Source organism: Salvelinus alpinus, chromosome 9 (assembly GCF_045679555.1).
Source record: "Salvelinus alpinus chromosome 9, SLU_Salpinus.1, whole genome shotgun sequence".
In the NCBI taxonomy this organism is placed as follows: domain Eukaryota; kingdom Metazoa; phylum Chordata; class Actinopteri; order Salmoniformes; family Salmonidae; genus Salvelinus; species Salvelinus alpinus.
In genome coordinates this window covers 86,406,088-86,432,904 of record NC_092094.1, presented here as the reverse complement: position 1 = coordinate 86,432,904, position 26,817 = coordinate 86,406,088, and the positions used below count along the sequence as shown (strand labels likewise).

The following is a 26,817-nucleotide window of genomic DNA, read 5'->3' as shown; positions in this document are numbered from 1 at the left end:
ATGGGTGAAAATGGGCGCATTCGAAATAGCAGCGAGTAGAGAGAGACTGACTGATCTACAAATCACTCTCAATGTTATTTGTAGATCAGTCAGTCACAAATTACCCATGATACATCATTCCCGGTTTTGATGCTTTTGACCGCGGTCATGTCTAGGGATCCAAAAATTTACATAGCCATTCGAGTCGCGTTTGGGAGAATTTTTGCATTTTAGTGTACTCTAATTATTTCAACCTGCTAACGTTACGTTAATTATCCTAACATGCTATGAAAGGTCACTGCTGACAGCAGCGACACTACTGCAGTTCATCCAGGTTTGAACCTGAAAGTATCTGTCAGAAAGGTAATCAAACAACATATACATTTGCTTGGTATCTTTCTTTTTATGTACGAATGTTAAAATACTATTTCATACATGGCTGCTTTTTAAACGAATCAAATTACCTAGTTAACGTTAGCTAACGGGTTGCCTGTTTTTCTTTTACTTGGCCAGCGAGGGAAAAATATAAACACGTCCGTTAGCTACCTAGCAAAAGGTAGTAAGTAACAACAATTGATTAGTAAGTTAACTAGCGAGCTTGCTAGTTAACTTACTAATCAATTGTTACTAACTACGTTGATGGAAGATACAGGTAACGTTAACTGCCAAAATAATGGAAACACCGAGTAAATGAGGGATACCAAAGTATATTGATTTCTGATTTAATTAAGCAATTAACATCCCACCATGTGTAACAGTAACTTTAAACCGTCCCCTCGTTTTATTGGTCGCATAACGTTACACATATTTAGCAGATGTTATTGCGGCTGTAGCAAAACACATGCAGTAATATCTAACCATACACAAATCTACAAGTAAAATAATGGAAATAAGAAATACAGAAATATTTGCCAGAGCAATGTCGGTGCGGAGTATAACGTTAAATATGTATGTGGTTGTGTGTGCGTGAGTGAGTATATGTGATTGGATGTAAAATGCTGGGCAAGCCATTATTTTCGCAATTTTTGGCTACTATGCATGACAATGCCCCCATCACTGAATGATTTGATGAGCATGAAAACGATGTAAACCGTATGCCATGGCCATTTCAGTCACCTGGGGCCTGTTGCACAAAACTAGGATAAGGGATTAAGCCAGGATATCTTGGTGATCCTGGCTCAATTGATCCGTAATCCGGTTGCACTAAAGATGGATAGGGGGCAGGAGGATATGTTATGGTATAAATTACCATGGAGATTTATTCTGTGGAGCTAGCCTGCTCCAGACCAGGCTAAATTCCAGGATCTATTTAATCTCATCCCTAATGTCAGTCAGCAGTCACCACAAATGGAAACCAATAGTTATTTCACTGCTCACTATACATTGTTATCACATATAACTAGACCCACTGTTATTATTTAAACGTTTGTGATCATTAATTTCAATGATTTTGGATAAAAAATGATTTTTAGATGATGTTGCTATCATTAGATAATTTACAGTTTCCCATAGACTATAAGGCTATATATAAAATGATAGAATATTAGGGCCACAGAGGGTCCTTATTGAATAAGGACAAAACAAAGCAGTTAAACCATCAGCTCCTTTCGAAACTGAAGTCACAGTGACTCTACAAGATGGAAAGCACAGAATCCAAGCATATTATACAAAATGATACATACACATTCAAAGGTCTGTATATAACACACCCTGCATGTCTGCACACTAAAATAAATGCAGGACAAATCCATACACATCAACTGAACAGACAAATGAATGGATGCAGTAGCCTCCCTGCAGCCTTGTATTACACACAGTATACCGCACAAACATCATAAGAGGCCAAATTCGTCAAAAAACGAACCCAAAAAAACCCAAATTCCTCTGCCACCGCAGGACATATTTAACCAAAATTGAAAGCACACATACTAACTAAAATAATTCAACACATATTGGTCCCTCAGCAGCCGACCACTGTCGTCATCAGGGAAGATTGCCGGATTGTCCCAGTCCATGGCTGGTGGCACTCTGGGGGCCCTCTCCTTCCTCAGGCAGGCCACATTGTGGAGGACAGCACAAGCCACAGTAATATCACATGCCCTAACAGGGCTGACCCTTAATTTGTGAAGGCAGTGAAAGCGTGCCTTCAGGAGGCCAAAGGTCATTTCAACTCTGGCCCTGGTCCTGGCATGGGCATGGTTGTAGGCCTGCTGTGCTTCCTGGGGGTCTGTGAAAGGTGTCAGGAGAAAAGGCTGGCAGCCATACCCCCTGTCTCCCAGCAACACACCAGAGAATTCACCTGTCAACACAAAATCTCATCATTACTACCTCATAAACACAGTGATATTCTTGACACAGCCATGATGGTTATAAATAGGGGTTGTGTGGCTTACCTTGTGATAGGCACTGATAGATTTCAGAGGCCCGAAAGATTCTGGAGTCATGGACTGAGCCAGGCCATTTTGCCACAACATTGCTGATCACACAGTCAGCATTGCAGACCATCTGAAATCATAAGATGAGGAATATTACACCAATCAATGCACATCACTGGCAATGCAGAGTGTTCGTCAATGGACAATATCAAAAAGTTATGTTCACCTGAACATTAATGCTGTGAAAGGATTTCCTATTCACAAAATCGGCCTCATGGGCACCTGAGGGGGCTTTTATCCTTATGTGTGTGCAGTCCACTGCACCAATGACATTGGGGAAACCTGTCACACAAAGTAATGAGTATCCTACTATGTGTTAACAGTTGTCCTGTAATTTGTAGATCCTCTTACCTGCAATCCTATAGAACTCCTCTTTGATGTCACAGAGTCTTCTGTGGCCAGGGAAGGAGATGAAGACATCTGCTAATGCTTTGATAGCCAGACACACACTCCTTATTGTGCGGCAAATTGTGGCCTTGTTCAGCTGTTCTGCATCCCCCACTGAGTACAGGAAGGCTCCACTAGCAAAAAAGCGCAAGGCCACACAAACCATTTGCTCCACACTCAGTGCATGGCTCCGTGCAGTGCGGTGCTTAATCCTGGGACCCAGTAGTCTGCATAGATACCTGATGCCATCTGCAGAAAACCTGTATCTTTCATATAGATGGTCATCAGGGAGGGCCAGTGGGTCCAACCGGTCCCTGAAGACCCTTTCTCGCCTGAAGGCTCTCCTCAGCACAAGTGCTTCTTCATCCACCACATCTCGCACGAATGGGCATGCCATTGTCAGAGCAGAAAGGAACACACAATTTTGGCCCTTCATATAGGCTAGTGGCCACACCTGGTGCTGGGGGGGTGGGCAAAAGAGGGCGATGCCTTATAACGATGACTTGGTTGTACTGATTGCTGGGAAAATAAAAAAAAACTTAGAAAGATGCCACCGTCCTGTGTGCTCACAATAAGAGCTCATATGTCATGGCTCACTTGACTTTACGAGAATATACCTAATTTTTATTTTGAGCTGTGTCATCTTCTTGGAGCTGGGGGAGGAAAGAAAAATAATGATTAATACATTTGTGTTACAGTTAGCATACAGTGTACATTGAAGGCATATCTCACCTCCCTCTCAAGTTTTTTTATTTCAAGGTCCAGTTTCCTAATTGTCCTCTTTTTTATTTCGGACTCCAGTGCAAGATTTTCCATCTTTTTCTTCTTGTACTGAATGTCTATGTCTGCCAGTTCTATTTGGCGCCGGAGGTGGTTGCCATACAACTTTCTGATAGCTTGTGAGCTCTGTGAACACAATACAATTAGCGCAGCTGGAATTTGGCAGGATGTGGTGTCCTTTTATTAATACGCACTATGTTGCCAGGCTGGTTTTCCCACTGTATAGCATCTGGGTCCTGTAAAAGAAATTAGATTTTTTGATTTTGATGAGGACTCCTCACCATTGTAGAGTAAATAGTACTTTCACAGTCTTAACATGATACCTCATGCCTTCTGGAATCCAGAGAGATGGTCTCCTCCTCATCATCGTCTCCATCATGTGCTGTTGCTGCTGCACTGGGGCCTTCACCCTATCACATTTAATCAGATTCATATTGAAGCTAGTAGACAAGACATGCCAGGCCTACAGTATGCCTTTGATGGAGTACTCACTGGATCAGCATCGTCTGGTGCTTGTGCTGGTGGCTCTAACAGGAACACAGTGCTGCCAGACACTGCAAGGCAATAGGTAAACCAAAGTCAGACAGTCCAAATTGATTCAATATGAATGTGGTTGTATCCCATGTAGAGATGGAAGGACATACCTTGAATGAAGCGGGTGGCATCTTGGGAGGAACCTATGCTCGTCTCTTTCCCCCCAGGGATCCCCTCTAAGACGGGCCTGCCTTTATTTAGCTCCAAGGCCATGTCCTCTGCTGGGGTAAGGTCAGCCTTTGGTGACCCACCACCCGTGCCTTGTCTGTGGGTATTCTTTTTCACTGCTAAAACAGTACAGACAATGTGTGAACAGGCACCTTCTGGGTACAATATATGCTTGTGCTTTGTTAAATATTAGTCAGGGACCATACCATTCTGCAGAATGTTCTTGTATTTGATTTTGACCTGCTGCCATGTCCGTTTTGGCCCGTTCATGTTTAATCTACACACACACACACACACACACATTTAATGGAGTCACACTGCAAAAAATTACTTGGTATTTTTGTCTTGTTTTCAGTAAAAATATCAAAAAATGTATCATAGCTTTATACAGTGTGATGGAGTAACTTTACACAATTTCACTCATATCTGCAGTGCATTTCAATTAAAAATTTAACCGTTTCATAATTACAGTACAACTGCATTTTTGGAGATGTGAATTAAATATTTGAATTGTAATTGTGATGTTTCAGCGGAGCGGTGAGTGTGTAATTGTGCACTACTTACGCATTCAGGCGGTCTGCAATACTTTGCCACGCTTTTTCTCTTTGCTTTATCACTGTGGCGGTGTTGCCTTTCTTCTTAATTATATCTTTTACCTCCTCGTATGCCTCCATGAGGATTTGTGCTTCCGACGGGGAAAAGTACGCGGCTCTAGTTGCCATGGTAAATCAGTTAATCTGTGATCTGTGGCGGGGTCTATTTGAGTGAGCCGTGAGCGCGCACCTATCCAGGATTGGTTTCACCTGGCTTAATGAATCCGTGTCTGCTCATCCTGGCTTGGTCTTTGTGCAACCAATTAAGCCTGGACGCACATGTTTTGGCTTCATTGAGCTCAGCTGAGTCATTTATCCCGGATGTCTTAATTCTACTTTTGTGCAACAGGCCCCAGATCTCACCCGATTTGAACACCTATGGGAGATTCTGGAGCGGCACCTGAGACTTTTTACACCACCATCAACAGCACACCAAATTATGGAATTTCTCATAGAAGAATAATGTCGCATCTCTCCAATAGAGTTCCAGACACTTGTAGATATGCCAAGGTGCATTGAGGCTGTTCTGGCTGGTGGTGGCCCAACGCACGTTATGTTGGTGTTTGTTTTATTTTGGCAGTTACCTGTGGTGTTAGCTACTTTAGTTATGTAGCTTGTAAGTTCAAGTTCCATTATCTGCTATTATTGTTGCAGGAAGTATAGGCTGTCTATAATGTTACATCCTCAGTGTGTGTAATTTATTTATTTTGCAGTGACAATACTTTCGCGACAACATGAATGAGGTAAGTCTGTACTCCTTCCCTATTACTCAGACAAACACCTCTTTCCTCTCCCGTTGTCTACTGATGTGTGTTTACACTCTTCTGTTGCTTGACTGTACCCTACCCATATGCATCCAGGCTGAGCAAGATAGAATTGAGATCCCTGATACCAGATGCTCCAACAATACAAATGAAGGCACAGCAGACAGCAGCAACACTTCACGCCTTGAGACCATAGAGGTGCTGGAGAGCAGTGAGTAAAGGCCCATATACACTCCTCTCCATAAGTATTTGGACACTGAATCTATTGGGAAAAAATACAGTACCAGTTAAAAGTTTGGACACAACTACTCATTCCAGGGTTTTTCTTAATTTTTTACTATTTTCTACATTGTAGAAGAATAGTGAATACATCAAAACTATGAAATAACATATGGAATGGAATCATGTAGTAAGCAAAAAATATATTTGAGATTCTTCAAAGTAGCCACCCTTTGCCTTGATGGCAGCTTTGCACACTCTTGGCATTCTCTCAACCAGCTTCATGGGGAATGCTTTTGAAACCGTCTTGAAGGAGTTCCCACATATGCTGAGCACTTGTTGGCTGCTTTTCCTTCACTGCGGTCCAACTCATCCCAGACCATCTCAATTGGGTTGAGGTCAGGTGATTGTGGAGGCCAGGTCATCTGATGCAGCACCATCACTCTCCTTATTGGTCAAATAGCCCTTACAGAGCCCGGAGGTGTGTTTTGGGCTATTGTTCTGTTGAAAAACAAATGATAGTCCCACTAAGCACAAACTAGATGGGATGGTGTATCGCTGCAGAATGCTGTGGTAGCCATGTGGGTTAAGTGTGCCTTGAATTCTAAGTAAATCACTGACAGTGTCACCAGCAAAGCACCCCCACACCACCACCTCCATGCTTCCCGGTGGGAACTGCACATGCAGAGATCATCCGTTCACCTACTCTGCGTCTCACAAGGACACGGCGGTTGGAACCAAAAATCAGAAGTTTTCCACTGGTCTAATGTCCATTGCTCATGTTTCTTGGCCCAAGCAAGTCTCTTCTTAGTGGTGTCCTTTTTAGTAGTGGTTTCTTTGCAGCAATTCGACCATGAAGGCCTGATTTCACACATTCTCCTCTGAACAGTTAATGTTGAGATGTGTCTGTTACTTGAACTCTGAAGCATTTATTTGGGCTGCAATTTCTGAGGCTGGTAACTCTAATGAACTTATCCTCTGCAGCAGAGGTAACTCAGGGTCTTCCTTTCCTGTGGCGGTCCTCATGAGAGCCAGTTTCATCATAGTGCTTGATGGTTTTTGCAACTGCACTTGAAGAAACATTCAAAGTTCTTGACATTTTCTGGATTGACTGACCTTCATGTCTTAAAGTAATGATGGACTGTCGTTTCTCTTTGCTTATTTGAGCTGCTCTTGCCATAATATGGACTTGGTCTTTTACCAAATAGGGCTGTCTTCTGTATACCACCCCTACCTTGTCACAACACAAGTGATTGGCTCAAACGCATTAAGAAGGAAAGAAATTCCAGAAATTAACTTTTAACAAGCCACACCTGTTAATTGAAATGCATTCCAGGTGACTACCTCATGAAGCTGATTGAGAGAATGCCAAGAGTGTGCAAAGCTGTCATCAAGGCAAAGGGTGGCTACTTTGAAGAATCTGCTACATTATTCTATTCCATGTGTTATTTCATAGTTTTGATGTCTTCACTATTATTCTACAATGTAGAAAATAGTAAAAAATAAAGAAGCCTTGAATGAGTAGGTGTGTCCAGACTTTTGACTGGTACTGTATATATTCAAGCATTTTGGATTTTGAGAGCTGGCCGCCCAGCCAAACTGAGCAATCTGGGAGAAGGGTCTTGGTCAGGCAGGTTACCAAGAACCCGAGTGTTACTCTTACAGTGCTCCGGAGTTCCTCTGTAGACATGGAGAACCTTCCAGAAGGTCAACTATCTCTGCAGCACTCCACTAATCAGGCCTTTATGGTAGAGTGGCAAGACGGAAGCCACTCCTCAGTAAAAGGCACATGACAGCCCGCTTGGAGTTTGCTTAAAGGCACCTGAAGGACTCTGACCATGAGAAACAAGATTCTGTGGTCTGATGAAACCAAGATTGAACACTTTGGCCTGAATGCCAAGAGTCACATCTGGAGGAAACCTGGCACCATCCCTACGGTGAAGCATGGTGGTGGCAGCAACATACTGTGGATGTTTTTCAGCGCCAGGGACTGGGAGACTAGTTAGGATCGAGGGTTTGAGCCAAGTCTCCTGCATGTCATGACTGTGCTAGCCCACCTAGCTAAAACCCATCGAGAGGAGCTCAGGAAGCTAACAAGTCTTGTCTCCAGCAAGGCTACTCATTAAAAGAGCCACATCAGTCACATTTCCCCCACCCTTTGACCTTCTCGTTGAAGAGACCTATCCAAGTCACAGAACCCATGCCTAGGTTTTAGCTTAGCAGGCTAACACAGGCTTAACCTATGTAACGCCGTTTGGGTCTTTGCGTGTCAAAAAAGATACACGTCAAATAACACTTTTATATTATAGAATGTTGTGTGTGCTGAATTTGCACGTGAAAGCCAAGCGCCACAACTACGATCAGTAGCACTGTCAAAGCTGTACAAAAAAAAGTCTGCAAACAAGCATACACCGGCCACGACCGATATGTTTACAATACCGCGTTGGTAATAAGGCATTTTGTTCGACCGAATGGGCAAATGTCTGTGTGAGCATTTGAAATAAGATCAGGCAACAAAAAAAAAGCTAATATCTGTGATACAGATGTTACTAGAAACTTCTGGGTAGCTAGCTAACTTTAGCTTGGTAGCTAGCTAGCACCAATGCAACCAGCCTAAAAACAATGACCAGTAGAAACTGCAGTAATTTTCACTATTCTTAGCAATGATTTCAAATCAAATATTATTTCTCACATGCGCCGAATACAAGTGTAGACTTGTTAGGAATCCTTGTAAGTATTAGCTAGGTAGCCACTTGTTGTTCGCCTATTGAAATTGAACTTCAGTTCATGAAAATAACTAGCCAGCTACTTAACCCTGTTGCCCAAAGCTAACGTTATAAGCAGCCAGCTAGCTTCATCTGTAGACTTGACCGGACCGGGTTATGTTTTGTGAAGCTAGCCACAATAAGGATTAGCCACAATAGTGGAATTTGCGGTTCGCTTTCAAAATAAAAGTACCTATTTGAAAGTGACGTGAAGGTTACAATTGGTGGAATCATGCCATATTTAGACTAGATAATGTTGGAATGTGGAGCAATGAAATGGGGTATCAGTCTACTCGGTGACACCCACAGAACACAACTGAAGAGTTTACGCAAATATTAGCATTGTAGCTGTTATCGTGGGATTGTGACTGTGTGATATCACCTCCCCAGTCAGCCTATTACGTGTATTGACATTAATTTTGCACTGTACAATTTAACCTAAGGATTGGGGATCAATGAAATGGAGTATCAGTCTACTCGGTACCCACGTGCTTTTCCCCCAATATCCTCCTCAGTTATCAGCAGTGGTGTAAAGTATTTAAGTAAAAATAATTTAAAGTACTACTTAAATTGTTTTTTTGCGTGTCTGTACTTTACTATTTATATTTGACAACTTTTACTTTTACTTCACACATTCCTAAAGAAAATAATGTACTTTTTACTCCATACATTTTCCCTGACACCAAAAAGTACTCATTACATTTTGAATGCTTAGCAGGACAGAAATGGTCCAATTCACACACAAGAGAACATCCCTGGCCATCCCTACTGCCTTCTATCTGGCAGACTCACTAGACACAAGTGCTTCGTTTTGTAAATCATGTTGGAGTGTGCCCCTGGCTTTCCGTAAATAAAATTTAAAAAAGTAAAATAAAATAGTGCCGTCTGGTTTGCTAAATATGATGAATGAAATAATTTTTTATTTTGATACTTTAGTATATTTTTGCAATTACATTTACTTTTGATAGCTTCACACAGATGGGTCCGACCACCATTAATCAAATAACTTTCTTTATAAATTAGCTGTATTTTAGATGACACCTAGCTAGCTAACTATAGCTACTGAAACAGATTGTCGTTTTGCTATGTTTTTGGGGAAGAACATTGTTTGCATACATCAGCTAGCTAGCTTTTTTATGACCAGCACTGTCCAGACAGAGCTTGGGGAAGGGCAGGTGCGCGGGATAAAACTTTACCAGCGTCATAGCATACTTCTCAATGAATCGTTGTGACATGAAATACGAGTGATGGTGTTATCAATGTGTAACTACATTAAAAAATATATATGAACGTGTTAAATTAAATTGTGACGTGCAGTCATTTTCAAGTCATGATTAGTTAACAAGCTTATTTGACTCGTCAAAGTGTTATTTGACGTATCATTTTTGACACGCAAAGTCCCAAACTGCGTTCTATATTAACCCAGTCAGTCACATGTTACCCTTTATAATTACTAACTTTGCAAAAGACTTGAAACTATGCCTTCAGGTTGCTCATCACATAAGCATGGATCACCAAACCATGCTCTTTTGATGAGTAACCTTGCTGGATCGTGAAGATTTGTATTGGTGTAGCAGATGGGGATCTGTGATACTCGCTTTTTAGACAAGTGTTGCCCCTTATATAATTGAAGAAATACATTTTTAATAGTGTGATAGGCTGGAATGCTTCAGGAGGGCGGTCACGTGTGTTTTCGAGGCATAAATCCTGAGTTCGAGTCTGTCCTTTACAGTGGTGCCACTGGACTTGGATCTACAGTTGTGCTCAGCTCAACCACTGAAGTTGTTGGGGGCTGAATGTCGCAGATGGGGATCTGTGAAACTCAACCATCAGCTTGAAGTGTTGTCCCTTGCACAATTGAACAAGGCCTTTTTCAATAGTGTGGTGGGTTAGAGTCCGGGGCATACAATACATTTTTGGTCCACCAGCCACTGTGGCAGGTAGATTTAAAAATCTACCAGCCACTCAGATTTACCAGCCAAAATATTTCAAAATTACACAAACTGAAGTCTGAGCATTCTTTGTAATGTTTCTAAAACAGTAAATGTACTACTATGGTATATTGAATAATTAAATTTTTTGTCACCTGAATCTTTCATCTGTGATATTTTAGTTAAGACAAATGTTCATCTGCCCCTTGTAAGGGCAGGAGGTTACCGTCGTTGTGCGACTCAAGTCATGTTTGTGCCTGTGAGATTGTCTGACTTGTAGAAGCATTGTCTTCTCTTCCCTAGCGGTTTGCGTAGTTCTTTGACTTTGCAATTAATTTACCAGCTTTGAAACACAACAGCGGAAATACTTAAACTGCTACTGTGGCATTTATTTTACTATAAATGTGATCATACTTTTTTTATTGAGAAATGCCCTGGTTGGAAATCTTTAGGAGGGCGGTCACGTGTTTCCAAGGCAGATCCTGAATGAAATTCTCGATATGAGCTGAATGAGGGGGAAAGCAGTACTCTATAAGCAAGCAGCTTGTTGTCCTTTACATAAACTTCCTGAACTTATCCCTATAGGCTTTAGCTAAGTGGGCTAACAGTCTTGTGACATGCAAGAGACCTGGTTCGAACCCAGTCAGCCACAAGATTTAAATAGGGAGTGGAAAGGTTATCCTAAGAAGGGCTGTGACCGGGCTTTTCAACTATACTGAACAAAAATATAAATGCAACAGGTTAAGTGTTGGTCCCATGTTTCATGAGCTGAAATAAAAGATCCCAGAAATGTCCCATACGCACAAAAGTTGGCTCAAATTTTGTTAACAAATTTGTTTACGTCCCTGTTAGTGAGCATTGATCCTTTGCCAAGATAATCCATCCACCTGAAATGTGTGGCAAATCAAAAAGGTGATTAAACAGCATGATCATTACACAGGTGCACCTTGTGCTGAGGACAATAAAAGGCCACGCTTAAATGCACAGTTGTCACAAAACACAATGCCACAGATCTCTTATTTTGAGGGTGCACACAATTGGCATGCTGACTGCAGGAATGTCCACCAGAGCTGTTGCCAGAGAATTTAATGTTAATTTCTTTACCATAAGCCTTCGTTTTAGAGAATTTGGCAGTATGTCCAACCGCAGACCACGTGTAACCACGCCAGTCTAGGACCTCCACACCCGGCTTCTTCACCTGCGGGATCATCTGAGACAGGCCACCCGGACAGCTGATAAGACTGAGGAGTATTTCTGTCTGTAATAAAGCCCTTTTTTGGGGGAATAACTCATTCTGATTGGCTGGGCTTGGATCCCCAGTGGGTGGGCCTATGCCCTCCCAGGCCCACCCACGGCTGCGCCCCTGCCCAGTCATGTGAAATCGATTTAGATTAGGGCCTAATTCATTATTTTCAATTGACTGATTTCCTTAAATTTAACTGTAACTCAGTAAAATCCTTAATTGTTGCATGTTGCGTTTCTATTTTTGTTCAGTCTATTTTCTTAGACGCCAAATATTTTTTTGTGACACTCCCTTCTAACGCTCCCTTCTAACGTGTCCTGCACGGCCTGTGATCATCATAGAGGGGAGACAGAAGGCATGTCCATGTTCCAGAGTCTTCATTTTCAGGAATGTGGTCATAATAGCTTATTGCCAAAACAGTAAAAACACTAGAGCCAAATTCATAGAAAGAAAATGAATGCAATATGCCACATTGGCTTCAGAAACCGCCAGAAGCTTCTGTTTACCACAGAGAGAGTTTGATCTGTTCTCCTCTATCTTTCCTGGCTGGCATAGTACCAGGATGTTGTCTCTGGTTTTGAATCTGAATTCATAGAACTGAATGCATCTGAGAAGTTGAACGTATTAAACTTTGATTTACTTAAATGATAGTTTGTTAACTTGGAAGACAGTGAATGCAATATCTACCATATTGGAACTTAATATATAAATATTGAATTTGAATATTAAATTAAATGCTAAATTAATTCATTTCTGTTTCAAATCATAAAATACAAGATCAATTTCCGAATTGAATTATTCAATTAGTGCATTACAAATTCAAACAATTTCTGTTGGCACATTTTTCATACATATGATTTACTGCTTTTAGAAATGAAAGCACTATGTATCTAGTCCCTCCATTTGAGGAAGTCATATGTATTTGGGCAAATTCACTTATAGTGTATTGAAGTAGTCAAAAGTTAAGTATTTCAACCCATATTCCTTGCACTCAATGACTGTCAAGCTTGTGACTACAAACTCTTTGGATGCATTTGCAGTTTGTTTTGGTTCTGTTTCAGATTATGCTTTGCCCAATTGGAACTGAATGGGGAATAGTTTGAGTCACTTTTATTGTAAATAAGAATAGAAGATGTTTCTGAACACTCCTACTTTAATGTAGATGCTACCGTGATTACTCATTATTCATGATTATCCGTAATCATGGTAGCATCCACATTAATGTAGAAGTGTTTAGAAACGTATTGTATTATTTACAATACAATTTACTCCAAAATGACACAATACATTATTCACCATTCAATTCCTATTGAGCACAACATAATCCGAAACACACCCAAAATAAACTGCAAATATATCCAACAGTGCTTTCATTTCTAAACGGTAAACAGATATGTATGAAAATACCCTCAACTAAAAGGTGGCATTGTACTATCGCCTCATATGAAACATTTGATCTCAAATTCACAATGCTGGCGTATAGAGCCAAATTAAAAGTTTAGGCGTCACTGTTCAGATAAATACAGTGGCGTATACCAGTAGGCTTTTTTGTCTATGTATGCAGGTGTGATTGTCTCTCTAACCCTTTGACAGGTGATCCCTTGGTTGCGGAAGAGGAAATGGTTGATTTGACCTATCAGGTTTTTACATCATCTTTTGTGGACCTCACGAACAACAATGACTCAATAGTGGTGAGTGCAAATCTGCAAGTAGCCAATCGCATTTAATTGTCACTTTTCACATGGTGTATGTGTGAATTTTAATATTCTCTTTTGCTGTTTCATATTGACTCAATTTCCCTGGCCTTTGACGTCCATTGCAGGTTGTAGATGAAGGTGAGTTTTTCTCTGAATATCATCATCATTTAGAAATGTGATTTATATGTTGAGTTGAGGCTAGTGTTGAATGCCTTTTGTGGGTCCAAAACAAGGTCCAAAGCGAAGACGTTACTGGGAAAGTTACGTGCTGAGCAGTGATGAAGAAGAGGCAGCTGTTGTTGTTCCTGACAGTCCAGCGACAGCCCCCCTCTCCACTGCCCCTGAGCCCAGTAGCACAGCCAGGTGAGACCGATCAGACCACCCTGCTTACCTTACTATAACCTATACAATTGTGACTGTAGCCCCACTCTAAAGGTGTTGTTAAAATGCATGGATTCTGTTGTTCACAGATCAACCCCAACAACAATCAGTTGTCCCATCTGTATGGACACGTTCGGAGAGGTAAGTCAGACTTTCACTTTTCCCTTGATGTTAAGCCTCTGGAAATCAGTGTAACTGGCTGTTGTGTGAAGCATTAATTCTATGCACCTTGTAAACAAGCTTCTGCTGCACCCCTCAGATAATTGATGGTGGGAGAATGCTAGTCTCCTCCCAGTGTGGTCACCTGTTCTGCAACACATGCATAAGTGACTCACTTGCCAAATCACAGACATGCCCAACCTGCAGGAAGAAACTGAATCATCAGCAGTATCATCAAATTTACATCTAATCTGTGTTCCTCTTTAACATATTCTGATTGTTGGAGCTTTTTGCACATTGCTTGATGGTTTGGTTCTTTGTTTATTTATGGTTAAATGGTCTTGTCATTTATATCTTAAATTTGCACAAATGGGATTTTTTTTTACTGGCCACATGCGGGTTTAACACATTTGAGGGAGGAGAATGTAACCAATCATACACGTCATTGTACGATTGCCTCACTGTACACTATGAAAGTATATTGTGTACAACGTTTTCATGTAATAGTTGTTGTAAATGTGTGTTATGCCTGTGTTTAGACCATCTAGATTACATTTCACTGTTGTGACCCAAAGCGTTCTTGAGAACTCAAAGAAACTCAACTATTTTGTTTGTTCATATGTATTGTTTATAAATAAATAATTAAAGTATTTGTTTTTAGCCCTTTCTGTGTGTTAAAAAAACAAAACAATTATTTTTTATAAATATTTATTGGTTCAGATATTGGGGTGGCAGGTAGTCTAGTGTTTAGAGCGTTGGGCCTGTTCCCCGGTAGGCGTCATTGTAAATATACATTTGTTCTTAACTGACTTGCCTAGTTAAATTAAATAAATTGGGCCCCTGTATAGTATAATGAGATTTGCAACACACATTGAAAAGAATGGGGTGGGGAAAAGTCGAATTCAGGAAGTAGTTTCACTGTAATGTTTGCGCCTAGGAAAAAATAATTTAATTAAAGCATTGTGTGTGTGTATATGTTCATTGATTTCATTCAGTTTGGCTGGAGACATCAAGGCCAGCTTGATTTTCTGATAAGTGTTCTGCGGTTGCGCATTAAGTTGTTACGGAAAACTCGTAAGTAAAATCACATGATTTGTGTCTTGTCATATGACATTGATGAGGGCGACAAGCAACCAGCGACTCACTGGACTTCACAAAAAGAAAGAACCCTAAACTGTCAGAGATGAAATTCTTAACTTTTTTGTGCCGATAATATGTGGAGTATGGAATGTTGGGGAGTTTTGTCTACGATTGCTGCCGCCTGTCTGTTAGGTAAGGTTTGTTGTCTTAGCTAATCAACATTAACGTTAGCTTTAGCAGGCAGCACTCTGTTTTTAGATATCTAGATATGACTAAAGGCAATTTGTTTACATGGGATTATTTGAGGTACCCACTTGTGCCAATGGCACTGTAGATACCTTTTTTGTTTGTAAACTTTGTCAAGACAGCTACACCATATGTCACAATTTTGATTTGATTTGACATATTTTACAAAACGTGATAACTAATTGAATGATTCAAAACGTTCATAAATGACAATGCAAAATTACACACTGCTTTGCAACTTTGTTGCATAAATGCAGCTATAAAAGTTTAACATTCCACTTGTCATGTTAAGACATTTTAATATTTTATTCATCAAGCACTTCAGCAAAACTGTAAATTACCCAAGCAGTTCCCAATGCTCTGGCAATCTAAACGCAATAGAATATAATGTACAGTACACACAGAAGGCCCTGGCCAACTCGGAGCATTTTGGAGTTTAAACCAGGGGAAATCATATGACCTGGTTTTGAATAATTGCAATTATTGAAGAGGGTGTCTTTCTCTTAGCAAAGCAGCTCAGCTCATGGCTAATGTGATTACTGCGACAATAAGGTCTCTGTTTGCTGCTGCTCTCGCTTCTGTTTCCCCAACTCACTGACAGGTCAGACACCATGATACCTTGTGTTAACGGCATGTGATAATGAGACAAGATATCATGGTGTCTGACCTGTCCACAAATAGCTACATATCCTAAAGAAGACTTACTTTGAAATACTTATTGTGAAACATTGGCTACCACATTGTGAAATAGATCAGTTGGGTGTGATTCAGAATGGCAGCATCATTGTAAAATATCAAAGGAATGAGGAAGTAGACGTCTAAAATCTTTCATGTTGGAACTTTGTGCCATTCTCTGATTTAGAAACCAGGCTTAAAAAAACATGTGCTTTACAATTTATAAGACCACAAATACAAAAGGGATTTGGAGAATATGCCACAAAGGCCTATTACTGATGGATTTCCCTCAAACAGTAAGGGTTGAAATCTGTGAATGCCTACTGAAAGATAATCTAATTACAGTGAGGGGAAGGTTACAGTGCCGTGAAAAAGTTTTTGCCCCCTTTCTGATTTTCTCTACATTTGCATATGTTTTAATACTGAACGTTATCGGATCTTCAACCAAAACATAATAAAAGATAAAGGGAACCTGAGTGAACAAATAACAATGACATACTTATTTCATAAACAAAGTTTTGTAACACCCAATGCTCATTTGTGAAAAAGTAATTGCCCCTTTACAAGCAATAACTGGTTGTGCCACCTTTAGCTGCAATGACTCCAACCAAACACTTCCTGTAGTTATTGATCAGTCTCTCACGTCGCTATGGATGAATTTTGGCCCACTTCCATGCAGAACTGCTGTAACTCAGCAACATTTGTGGGTTTTCAAGGATGAATTGCTTGTTTCAAGCCCAACATCACAATTGGGATTAGGTCTGGATTTTGACTAGGCCATTCCAAAACTTCAAATGTGTTGCTTTTTAGCCATTTTCATGTAGACTTGATTGTGTGTTTTGGGTCATTGTCTTGCTGCATGACCCAACTGCACTTTAGCTTCAGCTCACAGACGGATGGCCTGACATTCTCCTGTAGAATTCTCTGATACAGAGCAGATTTCATGGTTCCTTCTATTAAGGCAAGTCATCCAGGTTCTGAGGCAGCAAAGCATCCCCAAACCATCAGGCTACCACCACCATGCTTAACTGTTGGTATGAGGTTCTTAATGTGAAAAGCAGTGTGGTTTTTGCCAGGCATAATGGGACCCATGTCACCCAAAAAGTTATACTTTTGATATCTCTGTCCATAGAACATTCTTCCAAGAGTCTTGATGATCTTCCAGGTGCTTTTTGGCAAACTTGATTCAACTTTTGGACGACATGGGTCCCATTATGCCATAGAGGAAACCAGAAAGCGGACAAATACTTTTTCACGGCACTGTAGGTGTCACACGACCTCCTGAAATGTGTTAAGCGTGTCACGCCTGCTCCCGCTCCCCCTCCCTGGCGTTCAAAGGTGCCAGGCTCCCCAGCATTACTCACTCCTGCCACCATCAGTACACACACGTGCATCAGCGATTATTGGACTCACCTGGACTCAATCACCTGTTTATTACCTCCCCTATAATTGTCAGTTCCCCAGCTCCGTTCCCCACTGCTGTGTTAATGTTCGTATGTCATTGTTACCCGTGTGCTGACGCTGTTCCAGTGTTGGTACCTGTCTGTTCTGCATTAAATGTTCAACACCCCGTACCGTCTTCTCATCTCCAGTCCTTTCAAAGCCATCAAATACCAATCTCCAATGACCATTTTTCTTCTGAACCATACTAATTAGTCATTGACCCATTATTTTTCCAGAAAATCCAGCTTCCCATGTCATGATCTGCTCTATTTCCAGGGTATGCCTTTGTCTATCTACCACATTGCTACTTAGAGAGAGGCTGGGAATATAAATGTTTTCCTGTTTCTAGAACTATTTGCTCTAAAAGTCTGGTTATAACAGGTGTGGTGGTGAGCCAGACGACAGCTCCCACGATGGTTCCTGCTGTGATGAACACCACATTCATTGAGAATGTGACGGCGACCACCAGAGTCAGTGAGACCACCACAGTCAGTGAGAATGTGACCGTGACCACACCCATGATCCTCAGCACCACATCCCCAGGCTGCTCTGCCCTCAACACCTCCACCTGTGAGACCTGTGTCCCAGGGTCCTACTCTGACAATGGTGAGTCTAGATGTCCTGCTAGCCTTACTTACCCTGGCCTGGTAGAAAGATGCTTAGTTTCAGTGAAGGGAGTGAAGGGGCAGCAGGTAGCCTAGCGGTTAAGAGCATTGTCAGTAACCCAAATAATTACTCGGTTTTGTTTCTCACCACAACCTATAAATTTGGTAGAAACACAGCACAGCCAATTGATGCAGCACTGTAATGTCGTTTTTACCCATGTAACATCTATTTTTTGTGGATGTGGACACAGGAGTTGTGTTGTTGGTATATAAGCGTTGCTGTATTATTTGACTCCTGAAATTTGTCTGACCTCTACAGACTAACTGAAAGCGAAAGCTTCTTTGGCTCAAATGTAAAATTAAGGTGGTAAGTGTTGTGAACAGCACCACCTGTTCAATAACAGCCTTCTGATGTCTCCCCAGACACCCTGCTGTGTTCCTGCTGCCATGAGCCAGGGCTGTGTCTGTTCGCTGGGGCTTGCCTCCCATGTTCCAGAGGGTTCTTTCAGCCTCTGGCTGGACAACAGCGATGTCAGCCCTGCAGCCAGGGTTTTTACACCAAGTACGTCTCTGTCAACTGAGGGCATAGTTGATTCACAAACATTCTGTATACCACTGTTGCATTGACCCTCTTCCTGTTCTCCATCTCACCTTGCAGTTTTACCGGCAGCCTTATGTGTCAGTCCTGCTCCCCAGGCTCCTACAGCAACAACACAGGCTCCGACTCCTGCCGAAGCTGTTCTCCAGGTATTTATATCAATATGTTTCTGTTCTTGTTGTATAATCATCGCAATAATGACTTACTTGTTACTATTATTATATTATAGTGTGTTTGTTTTTTCATCTATGCCTACGCAGAGAAAAAGGAGTGAATAAAAATGTTGTAACAACTGATGAAAACAATCAGCTCTACTGTATAAGAGCTGGGCTTCAGTCATGCACATTCAAGTAATCCAACTCTTTAGAAATATTAAATTGGATGTATCTATTTTTTAAATGGAATGTGTTATTTTCAGGTTTCTATACATCACAACAAAATGCCACATCGTGCAGTCCATGTCAACAGGGAACGTTCTGCAAGTCAGTGGCCCTTTTGTCACCTTAGATTTGTGTTTTCTTAACTAGTGTGGTTTGCACTGCAGCGGGATCCACACAACTGGCCCTGTTGCTTGTCTGCAGATCTAACATCACATGCTCTCATCTCATGCAATGCAACTGATATTACTTCCCAAAACAGGACACACACACACACACACAATTGGGTTAGTAGTAGGCATTGAAGAAATTATTTCATAGTTCAGTCATCAGACATGGGGTGGTGATAGCCAGCTGTATTAAACAGTATTTTGTAAATAAGTTCTTCCCTATTCATTGCACCCTTGTGGCCGTCCCTCCCACAGCTCCTCCAGTTGTGCTCTGTGTCAGATCTGTCCTGCTGGTACAGAGTCTCTGCAGCCAGCTGCCAAGGAGTGCACACCATGTCGTCCAGGTAACTGCCAGTGCCAGCCAACAATATCAATTGTGCTATTTATAATGCATGCAGTGTGTTAAAATATTAAAGAGAATGTTTAAAATGTTTTTCTGAGAATGTTCCATTCAATGTATTATAAAGTAAATATTAGACTGACTGTATATTAAGTAGCTCTATTCACAGATGGTTTATCTGGCACTGCATTGATTACATTTATAAACACACTAAATGAAGGCATGATCTACACTGAACAAAAATATAAATACAACATGCAACAAGATACAAGATACATTAAAAAGTAGGGGCCTGGACCAGAAAACCAGTCAGTATCTGGTGTGACCACCATTTGCCTCATGCAGTGCAACACATCTCCTTCGCATAGAGTTGATCAGGCTGTTGATTGTGGCCTGTGGAATGTTGTCCCACTCCTCTTCAATGGCTGTGCGAAGTTGCTGGATATTGGCAGGAACTGGAACACGCTGTCGTACACATCGATCCAGAGCATCCCAAACATGCTCAATGGGTGACATGTCTGGTGAGTATGCAGGAAGAACTGGGACATTTTCAGCTTCCAGGAATTGTGTACAGATCCTTGCGACATGGGGCTGTGCATTATCATGCACAGGTGACTGCGGCAGATGAATGGCACGACAATGGGCCTCAGGATCTCGTCATTCAAATTGCCATCGATAAAATGCAATTGTGTTCGTTGTCCGTAGCTTATGCCTGCCCATACCATAATCCCACCGCCACCATGGAGCACACAACGTTGACATCAGCAAACTGTCGCCCACATGACGCCATACACACTGTCTGCCATCTGCCCAGTACAGAAGAAACCAGGATTCATCCATGAAGAGCACACTTCTCCAGCACGCCAGTTGCCATCGAATGTTAGCATTTTCCCACTGAAGTCGGTTACGATGCCGAACTGCAGTCAGTTCAAGACCCTAGTGAAGACGGCGAGCATGTAAATGAGCTTCCCTGAGACGATTTCTGACAGTTTGTGCAGAAATTCTTCGGTTGTGCAAACCCACAGTTTCATCAGCTGTCCGGGTGGCTGGTCTCAGACGATCCCACAGGCAAAGAAACATGATGTGGAGGTCCTGAGCTGGCGTGGTTACACGTGGTTGTGAGGCCGCTTTGATGTACTGCCAATTCTCTAAAACAATGTTGGAGGTGGCTTATGGTAGAGAAATTAACATTCAATTCTCTGGCAACAGCTCTGGTGGACATTCCTGCAGTCAGCATGTCAATTGCACACTCCCTCAACTTGAGACATCTGTGGCACATTTTTAGTGGCCTTTTATTGTCCCCAGCACAAGGTGCACCTACACTACCATTCAAAAGTTTAGGGTCACTTAGAAATGTCCTTGTTTTTGAAAGAAAAGCACTTTTTTTTTTGTCCATTAAAATAACATCAAATTGATCACAAATACAGTGTAGACATTGTTAATGTTGTAAATGACTATTGTAGCTGGAAACGGCTGATTTTTTTGGGGAAAAAAGAAGGAATATCTACATAGGCGAGTCCCATTATCAGCAACCATCACTCATGTGTTCCAATGGCACGTTGTGTTAGCTAATCCAAGTTTATAATTTTAAAAGGCTAATTGATCATTAGAAAACTATTTTGCAATTATGTTAGCACAGCTGAAAACTGGTGTTCTGATTAAAGAAGCAATAAAACTGGCCTTTAGACTAGTTGAGTAGCTGGAGCATCAGCATTTTGTTCAGTATAATTTAAGATAGTACACCGTAATAGCAGAGATTCAGTCAGTTTTAAATGGATGACATTTTAGTGGAGGAATCTGATTAGGATGTATTGATGAGATGATGTTTGGTTTTGGACAGGTATGCACAAGGCTCCCCGTCAGAGTATGTGTCAAATCTGCAGCAGCGGCTTCTTCCAGATCCGCTGGGGCCAGGAGACCTGTAACCTCTGCCCTGAAAACCACTACTGCCCAGTCAGTACCACATCCCTTACACCCAGTAAACACCTCCAATACTGAAAGTATCATTAAGGGATTTCCTGACCAACTTGAATGACCAAGGCTCACTTCATCTGTTCCACAGAGTCCAGATGTGAACCCCATCCTGTGCCCCGGTGATGCCTTCTGTCCTGAAGGCAGCACTGCTCCAGGTTACTGCATGGAGACCTTCTTTCGCAAGGCAGGGGAGGAGTGTGAGCTGGCCCCCGTCACCATTGCTCTACTTGTCATAGGAGGAGGAGGTATGTCTGAAGAAACATGTTGAAAATATTGGTGTAGTGGAAGGAAAGTGGTTTGAACTTTAGGCTACCACTTAGATGTTGAAAACCCTTGTCAAGCTGTCATAATGAAGTGAGCAAAATAATTGGCTTCCCATATTAACTTTTTTTTTTTTGTGACCCTTTGAGAAAAGTTGTTCACTGACATGAACCTTGTTTATTTATTCTAATTGCACAAATTGTATGCATTTTCTGGGCACTACTAAGTACAAATATCCAAATATATGATTGAATTATCTTGTTTAGAGGTCATTTGATCAGGAGGCCACATCTTGTAGCAAAAACAAAGTGAAATAGAAATCATGCTGAAGTAATAATGTAGTAGTAGTAGTAAGTGAACGTTGTAGTCTTGTTGCAAACAGTCTTTTGATGTGTTTTCTTTATTTTCTCTGGTCCAGTGGCCCTACTCTTCATCATCCTGCTGGTGTTGCGTCGAAGGCGAGACACAGACGGAGAGCTTTCCCTCGTACGACAACCTCTGTTACGCAAAGAGCGGCCGCAAGGTCGATACTATGGGATCCCATGTGATGCCGAGCCAGTATACGCTGGTTGGTGAGCATGTCCCCAGCCCCATCTGATGCCTCAAATTATTGGGGTAAAATGTCTGGCTTTCAGAGCAGAATCAACGTACCTCAGCTTTGGACTAATGGACCATAAGAGAAAGCAGACTCACACCAAATCCTGGCCATGGTTTACCATGTCCATTTGAGTACTTTTGATAACTCACCAGCTCTTTCATGCGGTACATCTTCTAGATGTATTATTTTATTTATTTAACTAGGCAAGTCAGTTAAGAACAAATTCTTATTTTCAATGACGGCCTAGGACCAGTGGGTTAAATGTCAGCAATTTAATTCCTCTTTAGGTTAATTAGGTCAATGGTTTAAAGAGGCACACTGGATGGTTGAGGAGGTTTGAAAAGTGCTTGTTGAGCCTCTTATCAGGACTTTATATGAAAAGCACTTTTGTTTTTGTTTGTAAATGTTACTGCATTCATTTATGGTAGATCGAAAGTTATGCTTTAAAGATTGTTTTAAGTAAATGTTCCCCTCTTTCACAGAAATAATCTTTCCTGGTTATACAGATTAATGATATTGATGATGTGAGGTACTATGTATTATCTTTATGTTTGAAATGCATCACATAACATCTATATTCAGCATTAGCAATGTTTTTGACCTGTTCTTTAAAAGAAAAGTATATTTGTATGTTTTAAAGAAAAACACCAACTCCACTCCAGGGTATATACTGGAATAAAGCACAACTTTGCACTACTTTCAAGTGAAATTCTGTTGTATAATTACTAGCCTATAAGATGCATACTGAAGTTATTTCCATGATGCAAGTTTATTAACAAAATATCTGTAAAACCCGCAATAAACACCAAAAGGATGTTTCATGAGATGTGTGAGCAAGAAAACTAACTTTTTACAGGATCGCGTACTGATTGTCCTAATGTGGTACACCGTAGTAGTTCATTGCGTAACAAAAAAAGATGGGGGACACCATGGCAAGGAACGTCTCTGGTATGTAATGCTTTGTCACATTATTCAGATAATAGCTACCTGTGATAAATTCAATGTTTTCTGTAAACTCTATTGCTCTGTTTTACAATCATAATAGCTAATCTCTTGCCTAACAAGGCGACTTTCGTGGCTATGATTACCACATTCTAAGGTTATCAAAGGCCATCCCATACATACTCTAGTCTGATTAAGCGGTAGTTATACACTGAGTATATGTAACCGATGTGAAATGGCTAGCTAGTTAGCGGTGATGCGCGCTAATAGCCTTTCAAACGGTGACGTCACTCGCTTTGAGACCTTGAAGTAGTGGTTCCCCTTGCTCTGCAAGGGCCGCGGCTTTTGTGGAGCGATGGGTAACGATGCTTCGTGGGTGACTGTTGTTGATGTGTGCAGAGGGTCCCTGGTTTGCGCCCGGGTCGGGGCGAGGGGACGGACGTAAAGTTAAACTGTTACATATACAACACAGAATGTTGAGTAAAATGTATTTAAACTTACTCTACCGGTTGTCTGTGGTTTGTCCGGCTGTTGTTTACCCGATTTAGAGAGCTGGTAGGTACGGTTCGGTTAGGCACCAAGGTAAAAATGTGTTTTAAATTTGATATTCGGATTTTAACCCCCCCCCCCCCAAAAAAATAAAAAATAAAGTGTGGGTTGTATATCAGTTTTTACCCAACCCAGTATATGGCGGCAATACACCTTTTGGGATGTAGTCTGCCAATACAATCTTAAAAGGGGTTTCCTGCTTGTTTAAAGCTGTGTACAGTTCGTTAAGCGCCAGCTTGTATTTTAATTGTCCTGAGCTGGAATTTATACAGCAGTAACGATAACAGCCTACAACTCCCTCGGGAAGTAGAAGGGTCATCATTTGACCATCAGGTATTCCAAGACAGGTGAACAGTGGGTCGACACTTCTACCGCGCTGGAATAAGCACACCAGTTAGAGTTGATGAAGAGGGAAACTCTCCCCCCTTAATTTGCCCCACTGTCCTGTCCGCCAGGTGAATGGAGAATCCATCTAGTTGGATAGCTATGGGGGGTATCTTGTCTGAGAGCCATGTTTCTGAAAAGCAAAGAATATTGCAGTTCCGAGAGTCCAGTCGGTAGTAAATCTGCGATCGGAGGGGATCTATTTTATTATCAAGTGATAGTTTTTTCCCCCCATTGCCTTAACTTCTTATGGCTGCAGGGGCATTATTGAGTAGCTTGGATGAAAGGTGCACAGAGGTGCCCAGAGTAAACGGCCTGCTCCTCAGTCATAGTTGCTAATATATGCATATTATTATTAGTATTGGATAGAAAACACTCTGAAGTTTCTACAACTGTTTGAATTATGTCTGTGAGTATAACAGAACTCATATGGCAGGCAAAAACCTGAGATAAAATCCAAACAGGACGTGGAAATTCTGAGGCTGGTCGATTTTCAACCAAGATCCTATTGAAATCACAGTGAGATATGGATGAGTTTGCTACCGCTTCCACTAGATGTCAACAGTCTGTAGAACCTTGTCTGATGCCTCTACTGTGAAGGGGGGCCGAATGAGAAGGGAATTAGTCAGGTCTGCCATGACCTGACCATTCTTTGACCATGCGTGTTCACATGAGAGGGAGCTCTGTTCCATTGCTCATCTGAAGTCAATGTAATTCTCCGGTTGGAACGTTATTCAAGATTTATGTTAAAAACATTCTAAAGATTGATTCAATACATCGTTTGACATGTTTCTTCTGACTGTTACGGAACTTTTGGACATTGTCAGCTTTTAGTGAATGCGCTTCCTGACTTTGGATTTGTTTACCAAACACGCTACAAAAATAGCTATTTAGACATAAATGATGGACATTACCGAACAAAACAAACATTTATTGTGGAAGTGGGAGTCCTGGGAGTGCATTCCAACGAAGATCAGCAAAGGTAAGTGAAGATTTTATAATGCTTTTTATGAGTTTTGTTGACTGCACAATTTGGCGGGTAACTGTATGGCTTGCTTTTGTGGCTGAACACTGTTTTCAGATTGAATATTTTGTTTTGCCGTAAAGCTTTTTGAAATCTGACACAGCGATTGCATTAAGAACAAGTGTATCTTTTAATTCTATGTAAAACATGTATCTTTCATTGAAGTTTATGATGAGTATTTCTGTTATTTGACGTGGCTCTCTGCAATTTCTCCGGATATTTTGGAGGCATTTCTAAACTGTGTAAACTGAGGTTTTTGGATATAAATATTAACTTAATCGAACAAGACATATATGTATTGTGTAACATGAAGTCCTATGAGTGTCATCTGATGAAGATCATCAAAGGTTAGTGATTCATTTTATCTCTTTGTGCTTTTTGTGACTGCTATATTTCGCTGGAAAAATGGCTGTGCATATTGTGGTTTTGTCTTATTTTTTTTTATTTTTTTTGGTTTTGTGGTGACCTAACATAATAATTTGTAGTGCTTTCGCTGAAAAGCATATTTGAAATCGGACACTTTGGTGGGATTAACAACAAGATTACCTTTAAAATGATATAAGACACATGTATGTTTGAGGAATTTTAATTATGAGATTTCTGTTTGAATTTGGCGCCCTGCACTTTCACTGGCTGTTGGCATATCGATCCCGGTAGCGGGATGCAGCCATAAAAGTTAATGCAACCGCTGTGTCAGATAATTTTTTTTTTTAAACACAATCTGCCATATTGTGCAGTCAACAGAAGTCAGAAATAACATTATAAACATTCACTTACCTTTGATGATCTTCATCAGAATGCACTCCCAGGAATCCCAGTTCCACAATAAATGTTTGTTTTGTTCGATAATGTCCATAATTTATGTCCAAATAGCTACTTTTGTTAGCGCGTTTTGTAAACAAATCCAAAGTCACGAAGCGCGTTCACTAGGAGCAGACGGAATGTCAAAAAGTTCCGTTACAGTCCGTAGAAACATGTCAAACAATGTATAGAATCCATCTTTAGGATGTTTTTAACATAAATCTTCAATAATGTTCCAACTGGAGAATTCCTTTGTCTATAGAAATGCAAATGGAACAGAGCTCGCTCTCACATGAACGAGTGTCACGAGCTCAAAGCATTCTGCCAGACCTCTGACTCATTCCCCTCTCATTCGGCCCCACTTCACAGTAGACGCCTCAAACAAGTTTCTAAAGACGGTTGACATCTAGTGGAAGCCTTAGGAAGTGCAACATGACCAATATCCCACTATCTTCAATAGGGGCTGAGTTGAAAATCGACCAACCTCAGATTTCCCACCTCCTGGTTGGATTTTTTCTCAGGTTTTTGCCTGCCATATGAGTTCTGTTATACTCACAGACATCATTCAAACAGTTTTAGAAACTTCAGAGTGTTTTCTATCCAAATATACAAATATTATGCATATATTAGCAACTGGGACTGAGGAGCAGGCAGTTTACTCTGGGCACCTCTGGGCACTTTATTCATCCAAGCTACTCAATACCATTTGGTATAC

The 26,817-nt window shown here is 41.1% G+C and overlaps 3 protein-coding genes across 6 annotated transcripts; 2 read left to right on the top strand and 1 right to left on the bottom strand.

Annotated features, from left to right (window-relative positions):
- Positions 1-110: 110 nt before the first annotated feature.
- LOC139530896 (E3 ubiquitin-protein ligase RNF4-like) lies at positions 111-14,698 on the top strand. 3 transcript variants are annotated; one of them, XM_071327680.1, is made up of 8 exons: positions 111-342; positions 5,590-5,619; positions 5,737-5,851; positions 13,392-13,489; positions 13,621-13,633; positions 13,729-13,858; positions 13,966-14,017; positions 14,136-14,698. In XM_071327680.1, the coding sequence occupies exons 2-8, from the start codon at positions 5,611-5,613 to the stop codon at positions 14,283-14,285; spliced, it is 567 nt and encodes a 188-aa protein (XP_071183781.1). In that variant the 5' UTR covers positions 111-342; positions 5,590-5,610; the 3' UTR covers positions 14,286-14,698. The 3 variants fall into 3 exon arrangements, with proteins under 3 accessions (XP_071183781.1, XP_071183783.1, XP_071183782.1); XM_071327682.1 differs by lacking the exon at positions 111-342 and adding an exon at positions 5,250-5,386; XM_071327681.1 differs by lacking the exon at positions 111-342 and adding an exon at positions 5,359-5,492.
- On the bottom strand, positions 686-4,731 carry LOC139530893 (putative nuclease HARBI1). Of its 2 annotated transcripts, none has more exons than XR_011666148.1 (10): positions 4,490-4,731; positions 4,226-4,402; positions 4,074-4,135; positions 3,905-3,991; positions 3,776-3,817; positions 3,534-3,707; positions 3,419-3,454; positions 2,766-3,320; positions 2,373-2,484; positions 686-2,278 (listed from the first exon to the last, which is right to left on the bottom strand). XR_011666148.1 is itself a non-coding variant. In XM_071327678.1 (10 exons), exons 7-10 carry the CDS (start codon positions 3,235-3,237, stop codon positions 1,908-1,910), a joined length of 1,071 nt encoding a protein of 356 aa, XP_071183779.1. In that variant the 5' UTR covers positions 3,238-3,320; positions 3,419-3,707; positions 3,776-3,817; positions 3,905-3,991; positions 4,074-4,135; positions 4,226-4,402; positions 4,490-4,731; the 3' UTR covers positions 686-1,907. The 2 variants fall into 2 exon arrangements, 1 of the variants encoding a protein (XP_071183779.1); XM_071327678.1 differs by adding an exon at positions 2,581-2,696 and having other exon boundaries at positions 3,419-3,707.
- Positions 14,699-15,135: 437 nt separating the features above from the next.
- Positions 15,136-23,098, top strand: LOC139530892 (multiple epidermal growth factor-like domains protein 9). Its single transcript, XM_071327677.1, has 9 exons — positions 15,136-15,307; positions 17,861-18,085; positions 18,508-18,646; positions 18,743-18,831; positions 19,101-19,164; positions 19,485-19,573; positions 21,410-21,522; positions 21,632-21,788; positions 22,223-23,098. Exons 1-9 carry the CDS (start codon positions 15,250-15,252, stop codon positions 22,378-22,380), a joined length of 1,092 nt encoding a protein of 363 aa, XP_071183778.1. The 5' UTR covers positions 15,136-15,249; the 3' UTR covers positions 22,381-23,098.
- Positions 23,099-26,817: the final 3,719 nt, after the last annotated feature.

What these genes read in the sequence shown, in the direction of transcription:
- LOC139530893 (XM_071327678.1), bottom strand. Translation starts at nt 3,237, where the DNA reads ATGAAGGGCCAAAATTGTGTGTTCCTTTCTGCTCTGACAATGGCATGC. An exon ending in GGAGTTCTATAGGATTGCAG is followed by an intron (nt 2,697 to 2,765) that starts GTAAGAGGATCT and finishes TTTGTGTGACAG; the next exon opens with GTTTCCCCAATGTCATTGGT. An exon ending in CTATCAGTGCCTATCACAAG is followed by an intron (nt 2,279 to 2,372) that starts GTAAGCCACACA and finishes TTGTGTTGACAG; the next exon opens with GTGAATTCTCTGGTGTGTTG.
- LOC139530896 (XM_071327680.1), top strand. An exon ending in CATAGAGGTGCTGGAGAGCA is followed by an intron (nt 5,852 to 13,391) that starts GTGAGTAAAGGC and finishes ACCCTTTGACAG; the next exon opens with GTGATCCCTTGGTTGCGGAA. An exon ending in GTATGGACACGTTCGGAGAG is followed by an intron (nt 14,018 to 14,135) that starts GTAAGTCAGACT and finishes TGCACCCCTCAG; the next exon opens with ATAATTGATGGTGGGAGAAT.
- LOC139530892 (XM_071327677.1), top strand. Translation starts at nt 15,250, where the DNA reads ATGTGGAGTATGGAATGTTGGGGAGTTTTGTCTACGATTGCTGCCGCC. An exon ending in TGCTGCCGCCTGTCTGTTAG is followed by an intron (nt 15,308 to 17,860) that starts GTAAGGTTTGTT and finishes TGGTTATAACAG; the next exon opens with GTGTGGTGGTGAGCCAGACG. An exon ending in AGCCAGGGTTTTTACACCAA is followed by an intron (nt 18,647 to 18,742) that starts GTACGTCTCTGT and finishes CTCACCTTGCAG; the next exon opens with TTTTACCGGCAGCCTTATGT.